The sequence below is a fragment of the Eulemur rufifrons genome, chromosome 8 (assembly GCF_041146395.1).
Source record: "Eulemur rufifrons isolate Redbay chromosome 8, OSU_ERuf_1, whole genome shotgun sequence".
Taxonomy (NCBI): Eukaryota; Metazoa; Chordata; class Mammalia; order Primates; family Lemuridae; genus Eulemur; species Eulemur rufifrons.
Genome location: NC_090990.1, coordinates 103,688,949 through 103,711,173, shown reverse-complemented (window position 1 = coordinate 103,711,173; position 22,225 = coordinate 103,688,949). Strand labels below are relative to the sequence as shown.

The 22,225-nt window shown below is 51.2% G+C and overlaps 1 protein-coding gene and 1 non-coding gene across 5 annotated transcripts; one reads left to right on the top strand and one right to left on the bottom strand.

Moving 5' to 3' along the window:
* Positions 1-10,084: 10,084 nt before the first annotated feature.
* Positions 10,085-10,146, bottom strand: LOC138391123 (U7 small nuclear RNA). The gene has a single exon (XR_011234744.1). It is a non-coding gene; the product is annotated as a U7 small nuclear RNA (small nuclear RNA).
* A 1,920-nt stretch (positions 10,147-12,066) lies between these two features.
* Positions 12,067-21,814, top strand: ZNF687 (zinc finger protein 687). Of its 4 annotated transcripts, none has more exons than XM_069480593.1 (9): positions 12,067-12,920; positions 16,169-18,300; positions 18,663-18,769; positions 19,022-19,198; positions 19,298-19,460; positions 19,581-19,976; positions 20,099-20,211; positions 20,400-20,541; positions 20,693-21,814. In XM_069480593.1, the coding sequence occupies exons 2-9, from the start codon at positions 16,186-16,188 to the stop codon at positions 21,188-21,190; spliced, it is 3,711 nt and encodes a 1,236-aa protein (XP_069336694.1). In that variant the 5' UTR covers positions 12,067-12,920; positions 16,169-16,185; the 3' UTR covers positions 21,191-21,814. The 4 variants fall into 4 exon arrangements, with proteins under 4 accessions (XP_069336694.1, XP_069336692.1, XP_069336696.1 ...); XM_069480591.1 differs by lacking the exon at positions 18,663-18,769 and adding an exon at positions 18,451-18,629; XM_069480592.1 differs by lacking the exons at positions 12,067-12,920; positions 18,663-18,769 and adding exons at positions 15,448-15,463; positions 18,451-18,629.
* The last annotated feature ends 411 nt before the right edge of the window (positions 21,815-22,225 follow it).

The following is a 22,225-nucleotide window of genomic DNA, read 5'->3' as shown; positions in this document are numbered from 1 at the left end:
TCTCTGATGCAAAGCAACTTGGATCCTCAGGCGAAAGTGGAATATTCATTCTTACTGATATGATTTCAAACAGCAATGTTTCTTATAGCCTATGGTTTCAGAGAACAAAGTTTCTCAGCGAGCAAGAAAGGAGCAGTCACAAGAGGGGGTCCTCTGCACTGTACTGCTGCCCAGCTTAGGAGAAATACTCTCCTGTGAACTCTGCAGCTGGCACTATCTGTGTTCGTTATTCCAGCTTGACACATGGCAGAGCGGAATTTTACTTTCTCGGTCACAGCTAAGCTTACTTTCTCAGAGTGTATGGGAGACAATATCTTTGAACCCTGATGGGGAGCTGTTAACTGAAAGATTTTCTCTAGGACGGTCTGGCCAGGTCTTTTCCTTGGGGAAACTTCAAGGTCTTTATCTTTAGATCAGATTCTCCAAAGCAAACATATTCCAGTCGCCTACTTGGAGAGTATAGTTCTGATTGCTAGTGGTCTGGGTACTGAGTTGGGGAAAAATGCTAAGGTTCTCAGAATTCAGGATGTAAATGTTCTTTTAGTCCTCCTGTTTTTAGAATAATATTCCTGCCTTCTCTGGCGCATAAACCTCAAGTTTTCTGCCAAGGTGGAAGAGGGGCGGTCACAGAGCTGCACAGACTGGAGAGGGAAATACAACCCTCCCTAAACAGATTTTCAAATAATTCTACTTTTCACCGCACTTCTATCATCCCCGTCTAGACGTATCTGTCATTATTGACTCCTGATCATGATGAGGGTTCTGTAGTATAACCAGCTTGTTTCCCAGCTTTGCCCACTGACTTAGAATTCCATTTTCTTTGGTCTACCCAGTTACCACATCCAGTATGCATGTGCTTTCTAGCTTCCAAGATTTCACTGTTGTTGTCTCTTCCATTCTCTTTGTCTTTGTGAGTCTTTTTAAAACTCCCTTACTGTCATTTCAGTAGATTTCAGGAAGGAGCAAAAACAAATGAGTATATACAATGCACTGTCTTTACCCAAAAGCCCATCTTGCTTTTTAATCACATAAATTAGATATTATCATTAGTGTCTCATACATGCCCACAAGTTTGCTAATTTTTTCCTCACCAATTCTTCCTTCATAGACCTTCATTCTGGGATAATTTTTATTCTTCTAGAAGTAAATCCTATAGTTCTTTTAGTGAAGCTACGTTGGCAGTAAACTTTCTCAGCTTTTGCTTGTGTGAAAATGTTCTTATTTCACCCTCATACATAAAGATATTAGATACAGACTTCTGAATTGGTGAATGTGTTCTCCCAGCACCCTGAAGATACCACTCCACTGTTGGTCTTTCACTGTTGTACAGAAGTCAGATATCAATCTAATTGCCGTTTCTTTGTAAAAGTCTTTTTTTCTCTGCAGCTTTTTGTAATATCTTCTGTTTGTTTTTTATATTCTATGCTTTCAGTATAATGAGTCTAGGTGAAAACTTATTTTCATATTTCATGCTTGGGATTTCTTGGGATTCCTGAATCTAAGGATTAGGATCTCATTAATTTCAGAACACCATTAGTCATTAACTCTTCTTTCTTTCTTTCTTTTTTTTTGAAACAGAGTCTCACTCTGTTGCCCAGGCTAGAGTGCCGTGGCGTCAGCCTAGCTCACAGCAACCTCAAACTCCTGGGATCAAGCGATCCTCCTGCCTCAGCCTTCTGAGTAGCTGGGACTACAGGCATGCGCCACCATGCCCGGCTAATTTTTTCTATATATATTTTTAGTTGTCCATATAATTTCTTTGTATTTTTAGTAGAGATGGAGTTCTCGCTCTTGCTCAAGCTGGTCTCAAACTCCTGAGCTCAAACGATCCACCCACCTCGGCCTCCCAGAGTGCTCTTCTTTTTTGCTTTTGAAGTGATGTCAAACTTACATAAAAGATGCAAGTATAGTCCAAAGGACTTATTTTTTTCTGAATCATCCAAAGGGAAGTTGCCAACTTAATGCTCATTATCTCTGAATACTTTAGTGTGCATTTCCTATAAAAAAAAGTACATTCTCTTACATAACTACAAAACAACCACACAAATCAGAAAACTAACACTGGCCGGGCGCGGTGGCTCACGCCTGTAATCCTAGCACTCTGGGAGGCCGAGGTGGGCGGATCGTTTGAGCTCAGGAGTTCGAGACCAGCCTGAGCAAGAGCGAGACCCCACCTCTACTAAAAATAGAAAGAAATTATATGGACAGCTAAAAATATATATAGAAAAAATTAGCCGGGCATGGTGGCACATGCCTGTAGTCCCAGCTACTCGGGAGGCTGAGACAGGAGGATCACTTGAGCTCAGGAGTTTGAGGTTGGTGTGAGCTAGGCTGACGCCACGGCACTCACTCTAGCCTGGGCAACAGAGTGAGACTCTGTCTCAAAAAAAAAAAAAAAAAAAAAAAAAAGTACAAAAAAAAAAAAAGAAAACTAACACTGTTATATTACTATGATATGATCCTCAGACTATTAGTTTCACCAACTAGCCTGAAAATGGCCTTTATAGCAAAGAAGAAAAAAAAACCATTTAGAATCTCACATTGCATTTGCACTTAGTTGTTGTATCTTTTTTTTTCGAGACAGAGTCTTGTTCTGTCGCCCTGGGTAGAGTGCAATAGTGTCATCATAGCTCACTGCAACCTCTAACTCCTGGGCTCAAGTGATCCTCCTGCCTCAGCCTCCCAACTAGCTGGGGCTACAGATGCCAACCACCATGCCTGGCTAATTTTTCTATTTTTTGTAGAGATGGGGTCTTGCTCTTGCTCAGGTCTTGAACTCCTGACCTCAAGTGATCCTCTGGTCTCATCCTCCCAAAGTGCTAGGATTACTGGCATAAGCCACCTCACCTGGCCTTAGTTGTATCTTTCTAAATGTCTTTAACCCAGAAAACTTCCTAATCTTTCCTTGATTTTTATGACCTTGAAACTTCAGTATATTACAGGCCAGTTATTTATTTTTTTTTAAGAGAAGGGGTCTCACTCTGTGCCCCAGGCTGGAGTGCAGTGGCATGATCATAGCTCACTCGCCGCAGGCTTCAACTCCCGAGTGATCTTCCCAACTCAGCCTCCGAGTAGCCGAGACTATAGGCGTGTGCCACCATGCCCAGCTAATTTTTTTCTTTGTCAGTTTTTTTAGAGATATAGTCTCCCTACGTTGCCCATGCTGGTCTTGAACTTACGGCCTCAAGTGATCCTCCCATCCTCATGCTTCAGCCTCTGGATTCTCTGGGATTACAGATGTGAGTCACTGCACCTGGCTTCCCAGTTATTTTATCATTATTATTATTTTTTAACCTGAGAGGATCTTGTTCAGTAAAGCCCAGTTATTTTTAATCGTCTGTTAATCTGGGTTTGTCTGATGTTTTCTCATGTATGGATTCAGGTTATGCCTCTTTGGCAGGGATGTCACAAAATGATGCCGTGTTACTTTCATTGTGTTGTATCAGATGGTACACAGTTTTAGTTTGCCCCATTTTTTTCACAATAATAAGGGAGGAGTGGGCAGGGTACAGATAAAATAATATCAGCCCTCATTTGATAATTGCTAGAGCTGACTGATGACTACCTGGAGGTTCACTATGCTTTTTTGTTTACTTTTGTATGTGTTTGAAAAATTTCAGAATAGCAAAGTATGTTTTAAAATCTGAAGAAAAGATATTTAAAATATTTTATCTAGCAAATAAAGTCACTCTGGTACCAGGCGGGATTTCAGTGATATTCCATTTCTTATATTGCTGGGAAAGAATGATTTTTTTTTTTTTTGAAACAGAGTCTTGCTCTGTTGCCCGGGCTAGAGTGCCGTGGCGTCAGCCTAGCTCACAGCAACCTCAAACTCCTGGGCTCATGTGATCCTCCTGCCTCAGCCTCCTGAGTAGCTGGGACTACAGGTGTACACCACCATGCCTGGCTGATTTTTTCTATTTTTAGTAGAGACGGGTCTCACTCTTGTTCAGGGTGGTCTTAAACTCCTGACCTCATGTGATCCTCCCACCTCGGCCTCCCAGAGTGCTAGGATTACAGGCATGAGCCACCGAGCCCAGCCAAGAATGATGTTAACATTAAAAAAAAAATACGTAGTCCATGCTCAGCCCATGGGCCCATAGTTTGTGGTCTTTGTCCTAGAAAGTGGAAGAATATGGTTCCTAAGGACCTCCGTCCACTACACAGGAATAAACTGTCTTCAAGGTTCATTTCTTTTCAGGTTATGAAGCAGTCACGTCCATTATCTTGGCAGGTCTTACAGTTCTGGGAGGCAGGCAGGGTAGGTGTTGTTCCGATTTTCCAAATGAGAAAACTGATGTGTGGAGAGATTAAACTACTTGCTCAGTTTCGTATTTATTTATTTATTCACTTATGCACTCACTCATTTAGCAAACATTTATTTTGTGTCTACTCTGGGCCAGGCTCTGAGGTAGCTTCAGGTGGTACAAAGACGGATGAGACTGGCCTTAGGAATGCCACAGTCTAGTGGGACAAGACAAAGAGCTGAACATGAATCATACTGTCATGACAGGTGCAGTAGTAGAGCTACGTATGCAAGATAGTGCTGGCACAGCTTTGCAAGAAGAAGAGGAGTGTGCCAGGCAGACAAGGAAAGGGGAAGTGAACCAATGTTGACAGAACTGTAGTGCAAAGGCATCAAAAAGTGTGGCATGTTTAGGGACCTGCCACGCAGTCTGTCCAGGGTGCCGGCAGGGAGGGTATGAGGCTAAACAGAGTGTTTGGTATGACATGACAAGTAGTTTGGCCTTGATTGTGCAGCCATTTGGAGGGAATTAAGGGTTTTAAACATCTAAATATCATTAATTTTGTTTTATAGGAAAAAAATCTCAGTTGGAGCGGAACAAGGGTGAGGAACCTGTTGCGAACGGCCAGACCAGATACAGTGGTGGCTGGAACAAAGGTTGCAATCTTGGGCCTGGGGTTGGATTTTGGAGATAGAATTGACAGGGCTTGGGACTGATCGGTCATCACGGGTGACAGGGGAGAGGGACGGGTAAAAGACGACACCGGGTTTCTGCATGTGGGTTAGTGGTGGTGACTTTCCCTGAGATGTAAGTTCAAGAATAAGAGAACGTTTGGGGCCGGGCGCGGTGGCTCACGCCTGTAATCCTAGCACTCTGGGAGGCCGAGGCGGGTGGATTGCTCGAGGTCAGGAGTTCGAGACCAGCCTGAGCAAGAGCGAGACCCCATCTCTACTAAAAATAGAAAGAAATGATCTGGCCAACTAAAATATATACAGAAAAAAAAAAAAATTAGCCGGGCATGGTGGCACATGCCTGTAGTCCCAGCTACACAGGAGGCTGAGGCAGAAGGATTGCTTAAGCACAGGAGTTTGAGGTTGCTGTGAGCTAGGCTGACACCATGGCACTCACTCTAGCCCCAGCAACAGAGCAAGACTCTGTCTCAAAAAACAACAACAACAAAAAAAATTAATTCTCTGGACAACTAAAAATATATACATATAGAAAAAATTAGCCAGGCATGGTGGCACATGCCTGTAGTCCCAGCTACTTGCGAGGCTGAGGCAGGAGGATTGCTTCAGCCCAGGAGTTTGAGGTTGCTGTGAGCTAGGCTGACGCCACAGCACTCATTCTAGAGTGACACTCTGTCTCAAAAAAAAAAAAAAAAGAGAACATTTGGTAGAAAGCAGTGAGTTTGGCTCTCACGGTGGGGCTGGGAAATGTCTGTAGCATTTCTGGGTGGCACCTGGAGCTCAGGTAGCAGGTATGAGCAAGTGACACCCAAGCAACGTTGTTAGGCCAAGGTGAGAGATGTTTGTGGGTGAGGTCCCCCAGGGAGACAGTGTGGACTGGGGAGGGAATGCGGGGGTCAGGGCTGTGGGGACTTCCAGCTCTGAAGAGTGAGTCTCCCCGGGTGGGAGTGTAGTGGGGAGCAGGAGGCTGAGGGGCCCTGAGGCTGGACTCTGAAGACTCATGTAATAGTGCTCTCTGAGGCTCACTTTTCCCTTAGGTGGCAGGTTTATCTACAACAAGCCACAGGCAAGCTCTTCCCTTCTTTGTCACCATAATCCCACCTACCTTCTAACAAGGTACCCGCTAGGGAAATAAGAGACTTAAGCTTCAGGCAACAATCTATGCCACAAACAGCACTGGGGACAGGCCAGATGAGTTGTACACAGTTGTATGCACAACTGTGAGGGTTTGATTGGTCAGGCTTCAGTGCATAAGACAAAATCCAGTCCAGGTATTTCAAGTAGAAAGGAATTTAAGTTACTGATTTCTGTGCTTCTAAAGCTATTAGAAGGGCTGTAGAGGGGGCTCTGGTCTGGGCTCCCAGGAATAATTCACAGAACATGGCAGAAAGAGTCTGTCAGGGAGGCTGCTGTCCTTGCTGTGATCAGGAGGTTGGGAGGGTGTCAGGAGGTTACGGGGCTCAAGAACACAGCACTACCCCACGGCAGATCAGTGGGTAAAGGATGGTCTTTTCAATAAATGGTGACTATCCCTATGGAGAGAAAATGAACTTTGATCCCTAATGTCACACAATATGCAAATGTTAATTTAGTATAAATCATAAACCCAAATGTGAAAGGTAAAACAAATAAGCCTTACAGAAAAAAGGGAAATGGAAAACAACTTCTTGACCTTAAACAGGACACAAAAAGCACTAACCATAAAAGAAAGATTGTTCAACTGGATTTTATTAAAATGAGGAGGCTCTAAAAAACATTAAGAGGTTCTTGGATGAACTTTGAAAACATTTGTATGTGAGTGAAAGAAGTCAGACACAAAAGATCACATATTGAGGGACTGCGTTTATATGAAATATCCAGATGGAAAATCCATGGAGGTAGAATACAGAGCGGTGGTTGCCAGGGGCTGGGGAGCAACTGCTAAATGGATGCAGGGTTTCCTTTCAGGGTGACGAAGATGTTTTGGAACTAGAAAGATGTGGAGGCTATACACATTATGAATGTGCTAAATGCCACTCAATCGTTCACTTTAAAATATTCATTTTATGTTACATGAATTTCACCTCAATTTTAAAAAAGTAAGGACTTACGTTCATCAAAAAGCAGCACTAAGAGAGTGGGAAGGCAAGCCACAGACTGCAAGGAAATGCCTGCAGTTAACATACTTGACACAGGACTGGACTCAGAGTGTATTTATACATAAAACCAGCACAGGCCAGGCAAGGTGGATCATGCTTATGATCCGAGCATTTTGGGAGGTCAAGGCCAGAGGATCACTTGAGGCCAGGAGTTCAAAACCAGCTTGAGCACAAGTGAGACCCTGTCTCTAAAAAAATAGAAAAATTAGGCCAGGCACAGTGGCTCACGCCTGTAATCTTAGCACTCTGGGAGGCTGAGGTGGGAGGATCGCTTGAGGTCAGGAGTTCCAGACCAGCCTGAGCAAAAGCGAGACCCCGTCTCTACTAAAAATAGAAAGAAATTATCTGGACAACTAAAAATATATGTAGAAAAAATTAGCCAGGCATGGTGGTGCATGCCTGTAGTCCCAGCTACTCGGGAGACTGAGGCAGGAGGATCGCTTGAGCCCAGGAGTTTGAGGTTGCTGTGAGCTAGGCTGACACCACAGCACTCTAGCCCAGGCAACAGAGCGAGACTCTGTCTCAAAAAAAAAAAAAAAGAAAAATTAGCCGGGCGTGGTGGCATGCGACTGCAGTCCCAGCTACTCAGGAGGCTGAGGCAAGAGGATCGCTTGAGCCCAGGAGTTTGAGGTTGCTGTGAGCTAGGCTGATGCCACGGCACTCTAGCCTGGGCAACAGAGTGAGACTCTGTCTCAAAAAAAAAAAAAAAAAAAATATATACTGTATGATTCCATTTATTTGAAGTGCAAGAACAGTAAATCAATAGTGATAGAAGTAGAATAGTGGTAACTATTGCTTGGCAAAGGGCAAGAGGAACCTTTGGAGAGCTAGAAATGCACACACAGACACACACAAGTGCATGCAGCAGTACCTTCTGTTTCCAGCATCCACCACCTCTCTTTGTTGTAGTCCGTCTCCTGCCTCACCCCACTGTCATTCTCTCCTATACTATTCCTGTCCTAATTCCTGACGATGTCAATATCCATGTCAATGAGCCTTCCAGCCCCTGGCCTCTCAGTCCCTCTGTCTCCTCTCCTCATGCATTCCTCTCTCCTGAGTGTCTATTTCCTACCTTTTCTCTCCTCAAACTTCTAGCTTCTCCATCATCCTCACTCCTAGAGGATGATCTTGCTTCTTAAACCACTGAGACAACAGAAGTAACAAGAGAGACACTCCACAGCTCCCTCGCCACATGTGCATGCACTCTGCCTTCTCTCTGGTTATTAGGCATGAACTGTCCCTAGCGCTAAGTAAGGCACCCCCTCTTTTTGTGAATTACACCCCATTGCTCATATTTTTAAGGACATAGCTTCAGGAACTTTTCTTTCTCTCTCTGTTGCAACATCAGTTTTTTCTCTCTACAGGGTCTTTCCCACCAGTGTACCAACACCACAATTTCTTCATCTTGAAACAGTCCTTTCTTTTTTTTTTTTTTTTTGAGACAGAGTCTCACTCTGTTGCCCAGGCTAGAGTGAGTGCCGTGGCGTCAGCCTAGCTCACAGCAACCTCAAACTCCTGAGCTCAAAGGATCCTCCTGTCTCAGCCTCCCGAGTAGCTGGGACTACAGGTATGCACCACCATGCCCGGCTAATTTTTTCTATATATATTTTTAGCTGTCCATATAATTTCTTTCTATTTTTAGTAGAGATGGGGTCTTGCTCTTGCTCAGGCTGGTCTCAAACTCCTGAGCTCAAACGATCCGCCCACCTCGGCCTCCCAGAGTGCTAGGATTACAGGCGTGAGCCACCGCGCCCGGCCAAAACAGTCCTTTCTTGATTGCTCTTTTCCCTCCAGTTACCACCCCATTTCTCTTTCACTCCTTTTAAAGAGTTATCTGTAGTCACTGTCTCCTTTTTCTTCCTCTGTTGTTTTGAACCCATTCCGTGCAAGCCTTTGTCCCCTCAATCCACCAAATCTGCCTTATCGTGATCACCAGTGACCTCCAGTTTGCTTTACTCCATTGGTCAATTCTCAGGCTTCATCCTACTTGATATTTTAGTAGAATCTGTTTACCACTCTTTCCTCCTCCTCCTGCAAATTCCTTAATTGGCTTCAAGGTCACAACGGTCTCCTGGTTCCCTCCTTCCTGTCTTTGCTATTCCTTCTCGGTCTACTTTGCTGGTTCTTCTCATCTCCTTGACCTTTAAACTCTGGATTTCCCCATGGCTCAATGCCTGGACTTTTTCTCCTTTTGATCCTCACACAATCCCTTGGTGATCTTATCCATATGACCTGGGTTTCAAATACTACCTATAAGCCAATGACACCCAGATTTATATCTCCACTTGGAGGTGTGATAACTCAACATGACTGAAATTGAGCTGCTTACCTAATCCCCAAAACCTGCTTCTCTCTGTGTCTTCCCAGCCCAGGAAGTGGCAGCATCATGCTTCTACTTCCTCAGGCCCACACTTTTGAGTGTCTTTCTTTCTCTCACACCCCACTTCCAACTGTTTAAAAGTTAAGTCAGGCTACCATGACATCTGTCTCTTTTTGATAGTTTCCAATCCCAGTCTGAGGAAACGCCAAAGACCTCCCAATAGCCGCCAAAGCACGCTGGGACCTGACTCACTCCTCACCCTCTCACCTCTCTGAAACACACTCCCACCTTGTACTTGTTCATTCTTCCTGAACGTTCTTGTCCCGGAGAATTGCATGGCTCACTCCCTCACCTCCTTCTGGCCCTTACTTAATTGTCACTTAACTAAAATTACTGTCCACCCTATCTAAAATTACAACCCTCCCATACTTCCTGTCTTTCTCCTCACTTTATACTTTTAAAAATTGGGGGGGGGGGTTTGTTTTTAAAATTAATACACTTTATTTCTTAGAGCAATTTCAGGTTTGCAGAAAAATCAAGCAGAAAGTAGAGTTTCCATGTATCCTCCCACTCCATTTTCCCCTCTTATTAGCATCTTACCCTGCTGTGGTACATTTGTTACCATTGATGAACCAATATGGTTACCTTATTTATTTTTCTTTAAGTTTTTTATAAAAAATTGTGGGGAGGAGGGGTCTCCCAGTGAGAACCAGAAAACCTGCTAGACAAATTCTAAAGGAGCTATAACACTTGGATACATTATTATTAACTAAAGCCTACAGTTTCCATTAAGGTTCACTCTGTGTTGTACACTCCATGGCTTTTGACAATTGTACAATGTCATGTATCCATTATCATAGCATCACACAGAACAGTCTCGGTGCCCTAAACGTCCCCTGCGCTCCACCTATTCCTCTCTCTCTCCCTCCACTGGAACCCTTGGCAACCACTGGTTTTTCCACGTCTCTGTAGTTTTGCCTTTTCCAGAATCATACAGTATGCACCCTTGTCAGATGAGCTTCTTTCACTTAGTCATACACATTGAAGATTCCTCCCTGTCTTTTCACAGCTTGATTGCTCTGCTTTGTTTTTTTCCTTGGCAGCTATCATTCTAATAGTTGTTTGCCTTCGCCTCAGGAACGTATGTTTCATGACAGGGAATCTCGTCTGCTTTGTTCACTGCTGTATCCCCAGTGCCTGAATAGTGCCGGACTCACAGATGGTGTTCCAGAAATACTGGTTGGTTTAAACTTTTCTTAAATGAATGGTGAGAGAAGAACAAGCTATTCTATCCAGGACCCTCCTGGCTTTCTGGACCCTTAGAATTTCAACTCCACTGTCTCTGACTTTGGATGAGTCACCTGACTTAACCTGTTTGTGCCTCAATTTTTTCTTCAGTGAAACAGAGATAATAATAGTACCTGCCAGCCGGGCGCGGTGGCTCACGTCTAGAATCCTAACACTCTGGGAGGCCGAGTTGGGAGGATTGCCCAAGGTCAGGAGTTCCAGATCAGGCTGAGCAAAAGCGAGACGGCCCTGCAATTTCTACAAAAATAGAAAAAATGAGCCAGATGTGGTGGCACGCGCCTGTAGTCCCAGCTACTTGGGAGGCTGAGGCAGGATGATCGCTTGAGCCCAGGAGCGGGAGGTTGCAATGAGCTATGATGACGCCACTGCACTCTAGCTTGGGTCATAGAGCGAGACTGTCTCAAAAAAATAACAAAACAAACAATCAAAAAGACTAAGAAATAATAGTACCTCCCTCCAGGGTTGTGGCAAGGATTGACTGAGTTCATATACATAAAGTCCTAATAAACCCCGCACATAGTACGCGTATACGAGTAGTTTTGTTATTCCGAACAGGGAGACCCGGAGCAGGAGGTGGGAATGGAGTGCCAGGCGCTTACATCCAGCTCGGGATTCTAAACGGGTTGTTCGGAGAAGGAAGAGCGCTGGGAGCCGGAGCAAGGGGGAGCACTAATCTCATTTGCCAATTACTTTACAAAACACTTTTACATTCAGTCCTCACAAAATTAATCTTGTCAGGTGGATATTATAATCCCCATTTTACCCATGAGAAAACAGGTCACGGGAGGTTGAGCGACTTGCCCGATGCCACCATATGGTAAGCGGTGGCCCCAAGATTCCCATCCAGAAGCTCTCCCTCACAATGGGATGCAGCACGAAAATTCTCAGGGCGCACCTAAGAGCCTGGGTCTAGTGTCCTGGGACCCGGGGGTTAACAAAACCACCTTTGAAAACCACGCCTCTTGCGAGCGGCTGCATGTGCTGTAGGCTGTGGAAGCGTCCGGGGGGCTCGAGTGTGCGCAAGGTGGCACACCGGACTTGCAGATGAATTCTGCAAGTGAGTGCTGATTAGAACATCAAACTTATTCATTTTCCGAGCAACTCCTCCCTTTCCCCCGCCTCCACGGGGTGGGGCGACAAAGCGCGGGAAAACTCGGCCTCGACCCCACCCCCCCACCTGTGCTGGGGGCGGGGAAAACACGAGCCCTCAAATGGGAAATGGATCTGGGGCCCCCTCCCTCCCATGCTCAGGAAGCCCATCCATTGCCGCTTTAAGTTCCCTTTGGAAATGGGCCAAGCCACGCCAGCACGCTTAACGTCACCTGTCCCCCACTTCCGGTCCGCAAGCTCTTCCCAGCCTTCAGGTCCCGGTTCCTTCCAAACTCCGAATTCTGTGTTCTTTCCGAGCCCTCCCGCAGAGGGAGGGGCTAGGGGTGACGCCATGACCCAGGAGCTGGCCCGCGCGCGCAAGGACCACATCCATCCAGATTATATGACGATTTAGACATGAGAAGACTGCGAGGAAATAGTCAACCGGATGACGTAATGTTTGGGGTGGCGTCCCATTCTGTGATTTCTGCAGGGCATCATTGACATTGGGGTTTAGTTTGAAAAAGCGCAAACGGATCGACACTTCCAGGCTCCGCTCCAACTCGAAGAGGTTCTGCTGCAAGTGCCCACCACGCAGGGGCTATTCTTTATATTTGCATAAGGGAACGGCAGCTGAAGCTTCCAGCGGCCAATAGGGAGTGAGGGGGCGGAGACGCACCTGGGATAGTCACCCCTCCAGTAGGAAAGCCCGGAGTCAGGCTGGCTGCTCTCTAAGCGACAGTGACGGAGGCCAATCGTTTTTGAGATGTGCAGATGGGGCAGGTGGACCTCGGCGCAGCCAATGAGGAGCGGTATCTTGAGGGGCCCTAGGCCCCGTGCCCAATGAGGATAAGAGGACCGTGCGGGGCCAGCTCCGAGCGGCAGTACCTAAGGCCAACCCCGCGCGGGGCTGGGAGGGGCGCAGCGCTGAACGACGGGGGTGCGGGCCAATGGCGAGTGCGAAAGCGGGCAGCCCAGGCCCGGAGCGCGGAGGGAGCGGAGGGAGGGGGGGAGGCTGAACCGGAGAGAAGCAGGAAGTAGCGGCGGCCGTCGGGAGGGCGGCGGCGGCCGTGGCGGCTGGAGCCGGGTAGAGACCGCCGGGTCTCGGCCCGCACGAGGAGCGGAACAAGTAAGTGTGCCTGGCGTAAATACCCGCCCTTGGCCCCGCCCCCTGGGGGGGCGGGTAAATGCCCCCGCCCCTCCCCCACTTGGTCAACTACCCCCTTCTCCGCGCCGCCCCCTGGGGCGGCTGCTAGGAAGGCCCAGACGCCGCCTCCATCCCTTAGGCTGGGTGGGCGAAACTCGCAGCCTGTTGAAAGCACAGCCCCTAGCCGAGTAAATCTGGAAGGAGGGTCGGGGATCCCAAGTCCTGGCGCCCCCAGCCCAAGAGGCGCCCGAAGTGAGGCCCGGGGACTGGAGGCTGCGGGATGTCGCGACCTAAAATGGTGTCCGTGTCCGGGGGTGGGGGCGGGGGAGCTGGGCCAGGCCGGAGCGGAGCCTGCACCCCGACTGGGCGCGGGTTAGCGTCCGGGCCCGAGCAGTACTCGGGTTCGCGCCCTGGGCCCGCCGCGCGCTTTCCGATCATTCCTCTGTCTCGAGAGACTCCGGGAGTCCGCGCCGGGAGGAGGCTGCACTGCGCACAGAGGGGAGGGGACGAGGTCCGAGTTGGGACGGACCGGGCCGGAGAGCGCCCTTTTCCCACTCCCCCTCTTTCCGTGCATCCCCCCTTCCTGTGCAGTCCTGGGCCCCAGGATACTGCGCAGCGGCTCCCAAAGGGCCTGGCATGGCTGAGGCGCAGGGTCTTCACTTCGCACGCCGGTGGGAGCGAGAGAAGCGTCGTGCGCCTCAGTTTCCCCCCTAGCTTCTCTTAAGTACACCCCGCCCCCTCCTCGCAACCCCAGACCTGCTCCCCGCGCCCGTCCACGGCAGATGGCAGGGACTTAATTCCACCCGCTGCCCAGCTTGGCCGCAACCTAATCGCCGGCCCTTCACCCTCCTGCGCAGCAGGCCTTGGGCCTGGGCAGAGAGCAGTGGAGCCCCCACCCTACCTGGTCCTGTTCTCCCTCTTCCTGTACAGCCCCTTCCTTTGGCTTTTGGGGAAGAACAGTGGGAAAAGAGGGCGGGGGGTGGGGATGGGAGCCCTAGGGACAGGGTGCAGCAGTTGCAGAAAGGCCTAGGTGTGGGGTGGGGGAGTCTGCTTGGCCTTGAGGTCCCTGCTTAGTCAACTGTTTGCTCTGGGTGGGTGGTGATTGGATGACCTCTAAGTCACTTGGATGCCAAAGGGGGAGGTGGTTGGGGGAGGTGTTTTCTCATAGTCCCCCCTGGCCTGAGCTTTACCAGCCCACTTTCCTGAGGCCTGAGTGGAAGGTTGCTCAGGCCTCTCTGGTCCTGGAGAGAGCCAGGCTGAGGACGGCCGTGTGGATTCATCAGGGCTGGGACAAGGCATGAAGGCTTTGTTTAAGCACAGAGTCTGCAGAATTAAGTGAGGGGGTGAGGTGAGGGGAGGACTCCTACTTTCTTCTTCTAGTTGGCACCCTTTCCCCCCACCCCCACCTTGGTCCCCAGCAATGCCAGCTGCCACCTGCTGGGACTGTCTCTAGTTACAGTCTGAAGGCTGGAAAGAGGTGAGAGAATTTGCCCTAGGAAATGGCTTGCATCCTGGGCAGGGAATGTGTAAGGATAGAGGCTTCTTTAGTTGCTCTTTGAGAACAGAAACACTTATGGGGAGAAACTGGTAGGGGACAGACCTGAGTCCCCCACGCACTCTAAGCTGGTCTCCTTGTTGATTTAGTGCCATATAAGTCTTGTGGGATTTTTTTTTTCCACGCTGTGCCAGGTTGGGGTTGGGTGAGACTTCTGGGCTACTATTGCCAAAGGAAGATTGCAAGGGCAAGGAGTTTGAGTCAGGGGGTAGACTGAGGCGAGGAGCCTGGCTTGTCCCTATTATGGCAGCTGTGCTGGATAAGCTTGTACCCTGGGGGTTTTAGCCCTGAGAGAGCTAGATGGGGAGGGCGGGCCGCTGGGGAAGGTAGTGAGCGAGCAGCAGGTGTTTGTGACAGGAGAGGCCTAGGCTGGGGCCCTTGTGACCAGGCTGCCGTCACCGTTTTCCCCTCTGTCTCTCTTCTCTTTGTCTCTTTTTGTTCCTGTGTCTTATTCTTTCCATCTAGATTTCTTGGGTGATTTTACTGAGTCCATTTCTCTCTGCTGACCAAGCTAGATCTCCAGGTGCAAGTGATGGCCCCAAGTGCTCCAGACTTGACCTTACATGATCCTTGACTCTTATCTGTGACCCCAGCCCCAGATTCCTAGTGTTTATTCCTTCCCAGGTCCTCTTTGACTTGAGGTGTCCTTGTTTGGTCCAGCTGGAATGAATAGTCATATTTTGGATCTGACTTCTACATTTGTAGTTTCATGTCATGCTCAGAGTAACCCTATGATATTTAGATCACTTGCCCCTTTTTCAAACAGCAAAAGGAAGGCACTGAAGTAACTTGCTGCTATGGCAGGCCCATGGTCAAGCTGACCCAGAGTCATTTCTTAAGTCTTGGCTTCAGTGACTGCCCCTTTGTGCATATGGCCTTTCAGATCTCTGTGGACCCCAGAAGATCCATGAAGAATAGGAATTGTTCCCGTGCTGACGTGAATGAGCCTTTAAACTTAAAGCAGCATTATGTGTGTCCTCCTTCTTAATAATAGTATCAATTGATTAGCTCTTTGCTGGGAACAGGGGGGATGAGCTGACTTCAACTAAGATGCTCACTGAGCTCCGTCTGCCTCTTTTACCTTTCTCTGTATTTTTTCTTTATTTCATTTTATCTTTTTAGAGACAGGGTCTCACTCTGTCACTGAGGCTGGAGTGCAATGGTGTGATCATAGCTCACTGCAGCCTCTAGCTCCTGGGCTCCAGCGGTCCTCCTGAGTCAGCCTCCCAAGTGACTGGGACTATGGGTGCACACCACCACATCCAGCTAAGTGTTTAGATTTTTTTGGAGGCGGGGCCTTGCTATGTTGCCCAGACTGGTCTTGAACTCCTGGCTTCTAGCAATCCTCCCACCTTGCCCTCCTAAAGTGCTGGGATTACAGGTGTGAGCCACTATGCCCAGCCCTTCTCTGTATTTCTGAGAAGTCTCTTTTCCTCTGCTTTGTCTGGATTTTGGAGCCTGCCCTGGTATGTGCATGCTTCCTCTCTTCTGATTTTAGGATTTGGCCAAGCAGCACCTCCAGCAGCTCTCTAGAATTCCTGCTATGGTGGAGGAGTACACAAGCTGGAATGTGTACGGGCTCTGAGAGAGGATCGGTATGGAGATCCTGAGGGAAGAAGTCCAGGGCTCTCTTCCAGACATCTCAGTTTCTCCCCCTTCTTCCTGTTTTCATCAGGTCTGGGACCTGCAGCTATGGGGGACATGAAGACCCCTGATTTCGATGACCTCCTTGCTGCCTTTGACATCCCTGACCTTGATGCGAATGAAGCCATCCACTCTGGGCCAGAAGAAAGTGAGGGGCCAGGAGGCCCAGGGAAGCCAGAACCCAGTGTGGGAAGCGAATCTGGAGACACAGAAGCAGCCTCTGCTGGGAATGACCGTGGGGTTCCAGCCCAGGCTTCTGACCATGGCCTGCCACAGCCAGACATTTCCATAGTCAGCGTCATAGTCAAGAACACTGTGTGTCCTGAGCAGTCTGAGGCCCTGGCTGAGGGTTCAGAAGGGGACGGGGCCCAGGCTGTGGGGTTGATTAAGGAAGGGTCTGTGGAGCCTCATCCAATGCAAAATGGTTTTGGGGGCTCTGAGCCATCCCTCCCAGGAAACCCTCACTCTCCAGCTCCTCCCACTGAGGGTACCTGGAAAGAAAAAGCCATGGAAGGCAAAGCTCCCTTGGACCTCTTTGCGAATTTTGGGCCCGAGCCAGCGGAGCACCCAGATCCCCTACCTCCATCTGCACCCTCCCCTCCTCAGGAAGGGGCCGTGACCACCCCTCCTTTCCCCTCTCCCTTTGAGCTGGCCCCGGAGAATGGCCCAGGCCTGCTGTCATCTGGTTCTTCCCCACCACTGGGGGCCTTGAAACAGGGCAGCTGCAGCCCCCCTCAGCCCCAGGGTCTAGCCCAGGGAGCCTCAGGCTCTAGCCCTAAAGCCGCGAACATCCCTGCCAGCGCCTCGCCTCCCCGGGTTGCTGGAGTGCCCTTCTTCAAGCAGTCTCCAGAGCATGAGAGCCCTCCTGCCTCCCCCAAAGTACCTAGCTGTAGGCCCCTGAAGGAAGAAGATGATGAGGGGCCGGTGGACAAGTCTCCCCGGGGAAGTCCCCATAGTCCTTCTAGTGGAGCCGAGGCTGCAGATGAAGACAGCAATGACTCCCCTGCCTCCTCCAGCTCCTCTAGGCCTCTTAAAGTGCGGATCAAGACCATTAAGACATCCTGCGGGAGTATCACAAGGACTGTAACCCGGGTCCCCTCAGACCCTGATCCCCCTGTCCCCTTGGTTGAGGGGGCCTTCCTGGCTGAGGCTAGCCTCCTGAAGCTGTCCCCTGCAACACCAACCCCTGAGGGTCCAAAGGTGGTGAGCGTACAGTTGGGTGATGGTACGAGGCTGAAGGGCACCGTGCTCCCTGTGGCCACCATCCAGAACGCCAGTACTGCCATGCTGATGGCAGCCAGTGTGGCCCGCAAAGCTGTGGTTCTGCCTGGGGGGACCGCCACCAGTCCTAAGACGATTGCTAAGAATGTGCTGAGCCTGGTACCCCAAGCCCTGTCCAAGGTTGAGGCGCGGGCAGGGCTGGGGACAGGGGGGCAGAAGGTGAATGGTGCCTCGGTGGTGATGGTGCAGCCTTCAAAGACGGCCACTGGGCCAGGTTCCGGGGCCGGCACGGTGATCTCACGGACCCAGTCCAGCCTGGTGGAGGCCTTCAACAAGGTCCTCAACAGCAAGAGCCTGCTGCCTGCCTACAGGCCAAACCTGAGCCCACCGGCAGAGGCTGGTTTGGCCCTGCCGCCAACGGGCTACCGCTGCCTCGAGTGTGGGGACGCCTTCTCGCTGGAGAAGAGTCTGGCACGGCACTATGACCGCCGGAGCATGCGCATCGAGGTCACCTGCAACCACTGTGCCCGCCGCCTGGTCTTCTTTAACAAGTGCAGTCTGCTCCTGCACGCCCGCGAGCACAAGGACAAGGGCCTCATCATGCAGTGCTCGCATTTGGTCATGAGGCCTGTGGCCCTTGACCAGATGGTGGGGCAGCCGGACATCACGCCCCTGCTACCTGTGGCTGTCCCACCTGTCCCTGGACCTCTGGTCTTGCCTGCCTTAGGCAAGGGTGAGGGGGCCATCACCTCCTCTACCATTATAACAATTGCTGCTGAGGCCCCTATTCTGCCGCTCTCAGCAGAGCCTCCTGCTGCCCCTGCCACCTCTGCTTACACGTGCTTTCGCTGCCTGGAGTGCAAGGAGCAGTGCCGGGACAAGGCTGGCATGGCAGCCCACTTCCAGCAGCTCGGACCTCCTGCCCCTGGGACCACTAGCACTGTGAGTTGCCTTTCACAGCTCCTATCTGGGGCAGGGACAGCCAGATGCTGTGGGGATAGGCTCTAGAAAGGTGTTGGGGGCTTGGTCAGGAGAAGAAGTAAGGGGGCCAGGCCACTCCTCACCAACTTGCCTTGTTTAACCCATTGACAGGTGTGCCCAACCTGCCCCATGATGCTCCCCAATGGTTGCAGCTTCAGCGCCCACCAGCGCATGCATAAGAGTCGACCCCCGCACGTCTGTCCCGAGTGTGGGGGCAACTTCCTACAAGCCAATTTTCAGACCCATCTCCGGGAGGCCTGTCTGCATTTCTCTCGCCGTGTAGGATACAGGTGCCTCATACCCCTCCTTCCGTGCTGTTTTAGGGTCTCCTGTCTCCTGGCACCTGCCTTTCAGAGGGCCTCTTGGGGAGCTCTCCCATCTCTCCTGCTGCATCCCTCAGCCCTGTCGTGTTGGCAGACTCAGCCCTGAGGTATCTTATCCTGCCTTCCCGTCGTTCCTCATAGAGTTGGGGGGAAGCAGCGCTGCCTCTGGAGCTCCAGCTCTGCCCGGCCAGGCCTCCCTTGGGGAACTGGGCCTCTGTGGCTCCCTCTTGCCCCGCCGTGTTCGTGTTCCATTGCTCATTTCCTTCTTGGAGGACACCCAGCCCCCAGAATAAGTGGGGTGGGGGTGGGCATGGAGATGCCCCCCACCTAACCATAGGGCCTCCCACTTCCTCCCCAAGGTGCCCCAGCTGTGCAGTGGTGTTTGGGGGTATGAATTCTGTCAAGTCCCACATCCAGGCGTCGCACTGCGAGGTTTTCCACAAGTGCCCCATCTGCCCCATGGCCTTCAAGTCTGCACCCAGCGCCCATGCCCACCTCTACAGCCAGCATCCTAGCTTCCTCACGCAGCAGGCCAAGTGAGACCTGGGGCAGGATGGGAGGAGGAGGGGGGGGGCTGGAGGACAGGGGGCCCACTCACCCCGCCTAACGTCCACACTGTCCTTCCACCTCCACAGGATGATCTACAAGTGCGGCATGTGTGATACGGTCTACACTCACAAACCCCTCCTCACCTCTCACTTTGACCAGCACGTGCTCCCCCAGCGTGTCAGTGTCTTTAAGTGCCCATCTTGTCCTCTGCTCTTTGCCCAAAAAAGGACCATGCTGGAACATCTCAAGGTACAGGACAAAGGGATGGGGGATGGGTGCTTAGTTGTGTTGGCCTGGGGCTGGGGTCACTGTACCTCAGCAGCCAGGCCCTCCCCCATAGCAGCCCTCCCCCTTGTCTCCCTCTCACAGAGCACCCATCAGTCTGGGCACGTGGGGGAGGAGCCTGCTGGGAAAGGAGCTGGGGGTGCCCTTCTGACCCCCAAGACTGAGCCCGAGGAGCTGGCTGTGTCTCAGGGGGGCGCGGCCCCTGCTACTGAGGAATCATCTTCATCTTCAGAGGAGGAGGAACTACCCAGCTCCCCTGAGCGTCCCCGCCCAACCAAACGGCCCCGGCGGGAAGTAGGGAGCAAAGGCATCAAGGGTGGGGGTGGTGGCAGCGGTGGCGGCAGTGGTGGTGGCGGTGGTGGCGATGGTGGTGGCAGTGGTGGCGGTGGCGGCAGCAGCGGCTGGACCTGTGGCCTTTGTCACTCCTGGTTCCCTGAGCGTGATGAATATGTGGCTCACATGAAGAAGGAGCATGGCAAGGTGAGTGGGCCCCCAGGGGAGTAAGATGGACTGGAGGGAGGGCAGTGTTGGCACTGGTGTGTGTGACAACTGGGATGGGGTCTGGAGCCTGGCTCTGATATTTCCCATCCCTGCTCTCCTAGTCAGTGAAGAAGTTTCCCTGTCGCCTGTGTGAGCGCTCCTTCTGCTCTGCCCCCAGCCTGAGGCGCCACGTCAGAGTCAATCACGAGGGAATCAAGCGAGTGTACCCATGCAGGTAACCCTTGCCCCCCAGCCCCTTCCTGGCAGGTGACTTCCCCGGTACCCCGCAGAACCTTCTCACCTGCAGCTTGTCTAAGTGGACCGAGGGTTGAGGTCTCCCTCTGCTCTGGTGGCCCCCTCCTCCCAGGAGCCTCGGCCTTGGGGCTGTGCCCGGTGCCATCCTGCGCACTCTCCCCCTTGCAGGTATTGCACAGAGGGAAAGCGCACCTTCAGCAGCCGCCTGATCCTGGAGAAACATGTCCAGGTCCGGCATGGCTTGCAGCTTGGGCCCCAGTCCCCTGGCCGGGGGAATGCCCTGGCTCGCGGTCCCGGTGCCAGAGCCCAGGTAGGTACAGGCCCAAACTGCTGTGTTAACAGGGCCATGAAAGTGGGAAAGTGTTGGCTATTGACTCTGGCCTCAGGAATTTAGGGGTCTGGGATGCCGGGGACGAGACTAGGGATGATGGTGAGGCCTGGTTTCTGCCACTCTCCTCCAGGGGACAGGTCGGAAACGCCGCCAGTCTTCTGACTCTTGCAGTGAGGAGCCTGACAGCACAACACCGCCTGCCAAGTCCCCCAGAGGAGGACCCGGGTTGGGAGGCCATGGCCCCCTGCGCTACCGAAGCAGTGGACCGGTGGAACAGAGCCTTGCCATCGGGTTGCGGGTGGGGGGTGGTGCCCAGCAGTGCCTCGACTGTGGCTTGTGCTTTGCCTCTCCTGGCTCCCTGAGCCGGCACCGTTTCATCAGCCACAAGAAGAGACGGGGTGTGAGTAGAGCCGGTGCCCTGGGGCTGGGCGATGGGGAGGAAGAGGCCCCCCCTCTGTCAAAGTCTGACCCAGATGGTGGAGATTCACCCTTGCCTGCTTCTGCAGGCCCTCTGACCTGTAAGGTCTGTGGCAAGAGCTGCGACAGCCCTCTCAACCTCAAGACCCATTTCCGCACGCATGGCATGGCGTTCATCAGGGCTCGGCAAGGGGGCAGTGGGGACAACTAGGCCTCAAGCCCGGGACTGACCAGTCCCCCCTCTTTCCCAGGAGCCCAGTTTTCCCTGCTGCTGCCTGGTCCCTGGGCTGGGAAGTTTCATTAACATTCACATTTTGTTCAAATCCTCTCCCCAACCCTGAAGAAAAAGCTTTTGAGGATTATATTAATAGTTATTTGCAGCCTCCCTTTGGGTTAGGCCCTTGGGCCCTAGTAGAGTGGGTCTCCATTTCTCCTTTCTGAGCCCAACACTAATTATGCTCCTGCTGCAGAACCCCCAGTATGGGACTGGGGGTGGGAGGATGGGACTTTCATATGCCTGCCAGACAGGCACAGGGAAGGACTCATGGGAGCCTCATGGACACCCCTCCACAATTCCTTCAGGCACAGACTGGAATTTTCCTACTCTGGGCCGGGCCCTGCCATGACACCCCCCACCCCTAAGTCCCTGGCACTCAAGCCCCCCAACCCCTGCAGTGCCTTTCACTTCTTTTATTTTTTTCCCCAGAAATTCAGGGGCAGGGTTAGTGGGGGTGAGTCCTGTCAAGGGGGGCCCAGGGAGTGGAGGGGACAGGCTCTCAGGAATCCTTTATTCTTGTAGTAATAATACTAACAGTGGGGGAAATAGGAGGGAGAAAACCAGACCATTAAAACTGCTCATGGTTTAACCCCTATTCAGGCCTCTCTTTTTATGTGACTTAGACGATGTGGACTTGGGAGGGAGCAAGAGTCGCTCAACCTTAACACTTGATGCCGTTTCTTTCGATATTTATTTCCAGGTCGCAGAGATGCCCTCTTTGCAGGGACTGATTTGGCTGGCGGGGGAGGGGGAGGTGGGGTGGGACACCTAACTTTTTTTCCATTTCTTCAGAGGGAAACTCAGATGTCCAAAAAAATTTTTAAATGAACGCATTAAGAGGTTTATTTGGGTTAACAGCCCGTAGTGGCTTTTTTCTCTGGAAAGGGGAAAGGAACAAGCGGGTAGGTAATTTCTAGAAGGCAGGAAGTCCTGTGCGGTGTGATCATGAGCACGTCCAGCTGTATTAGT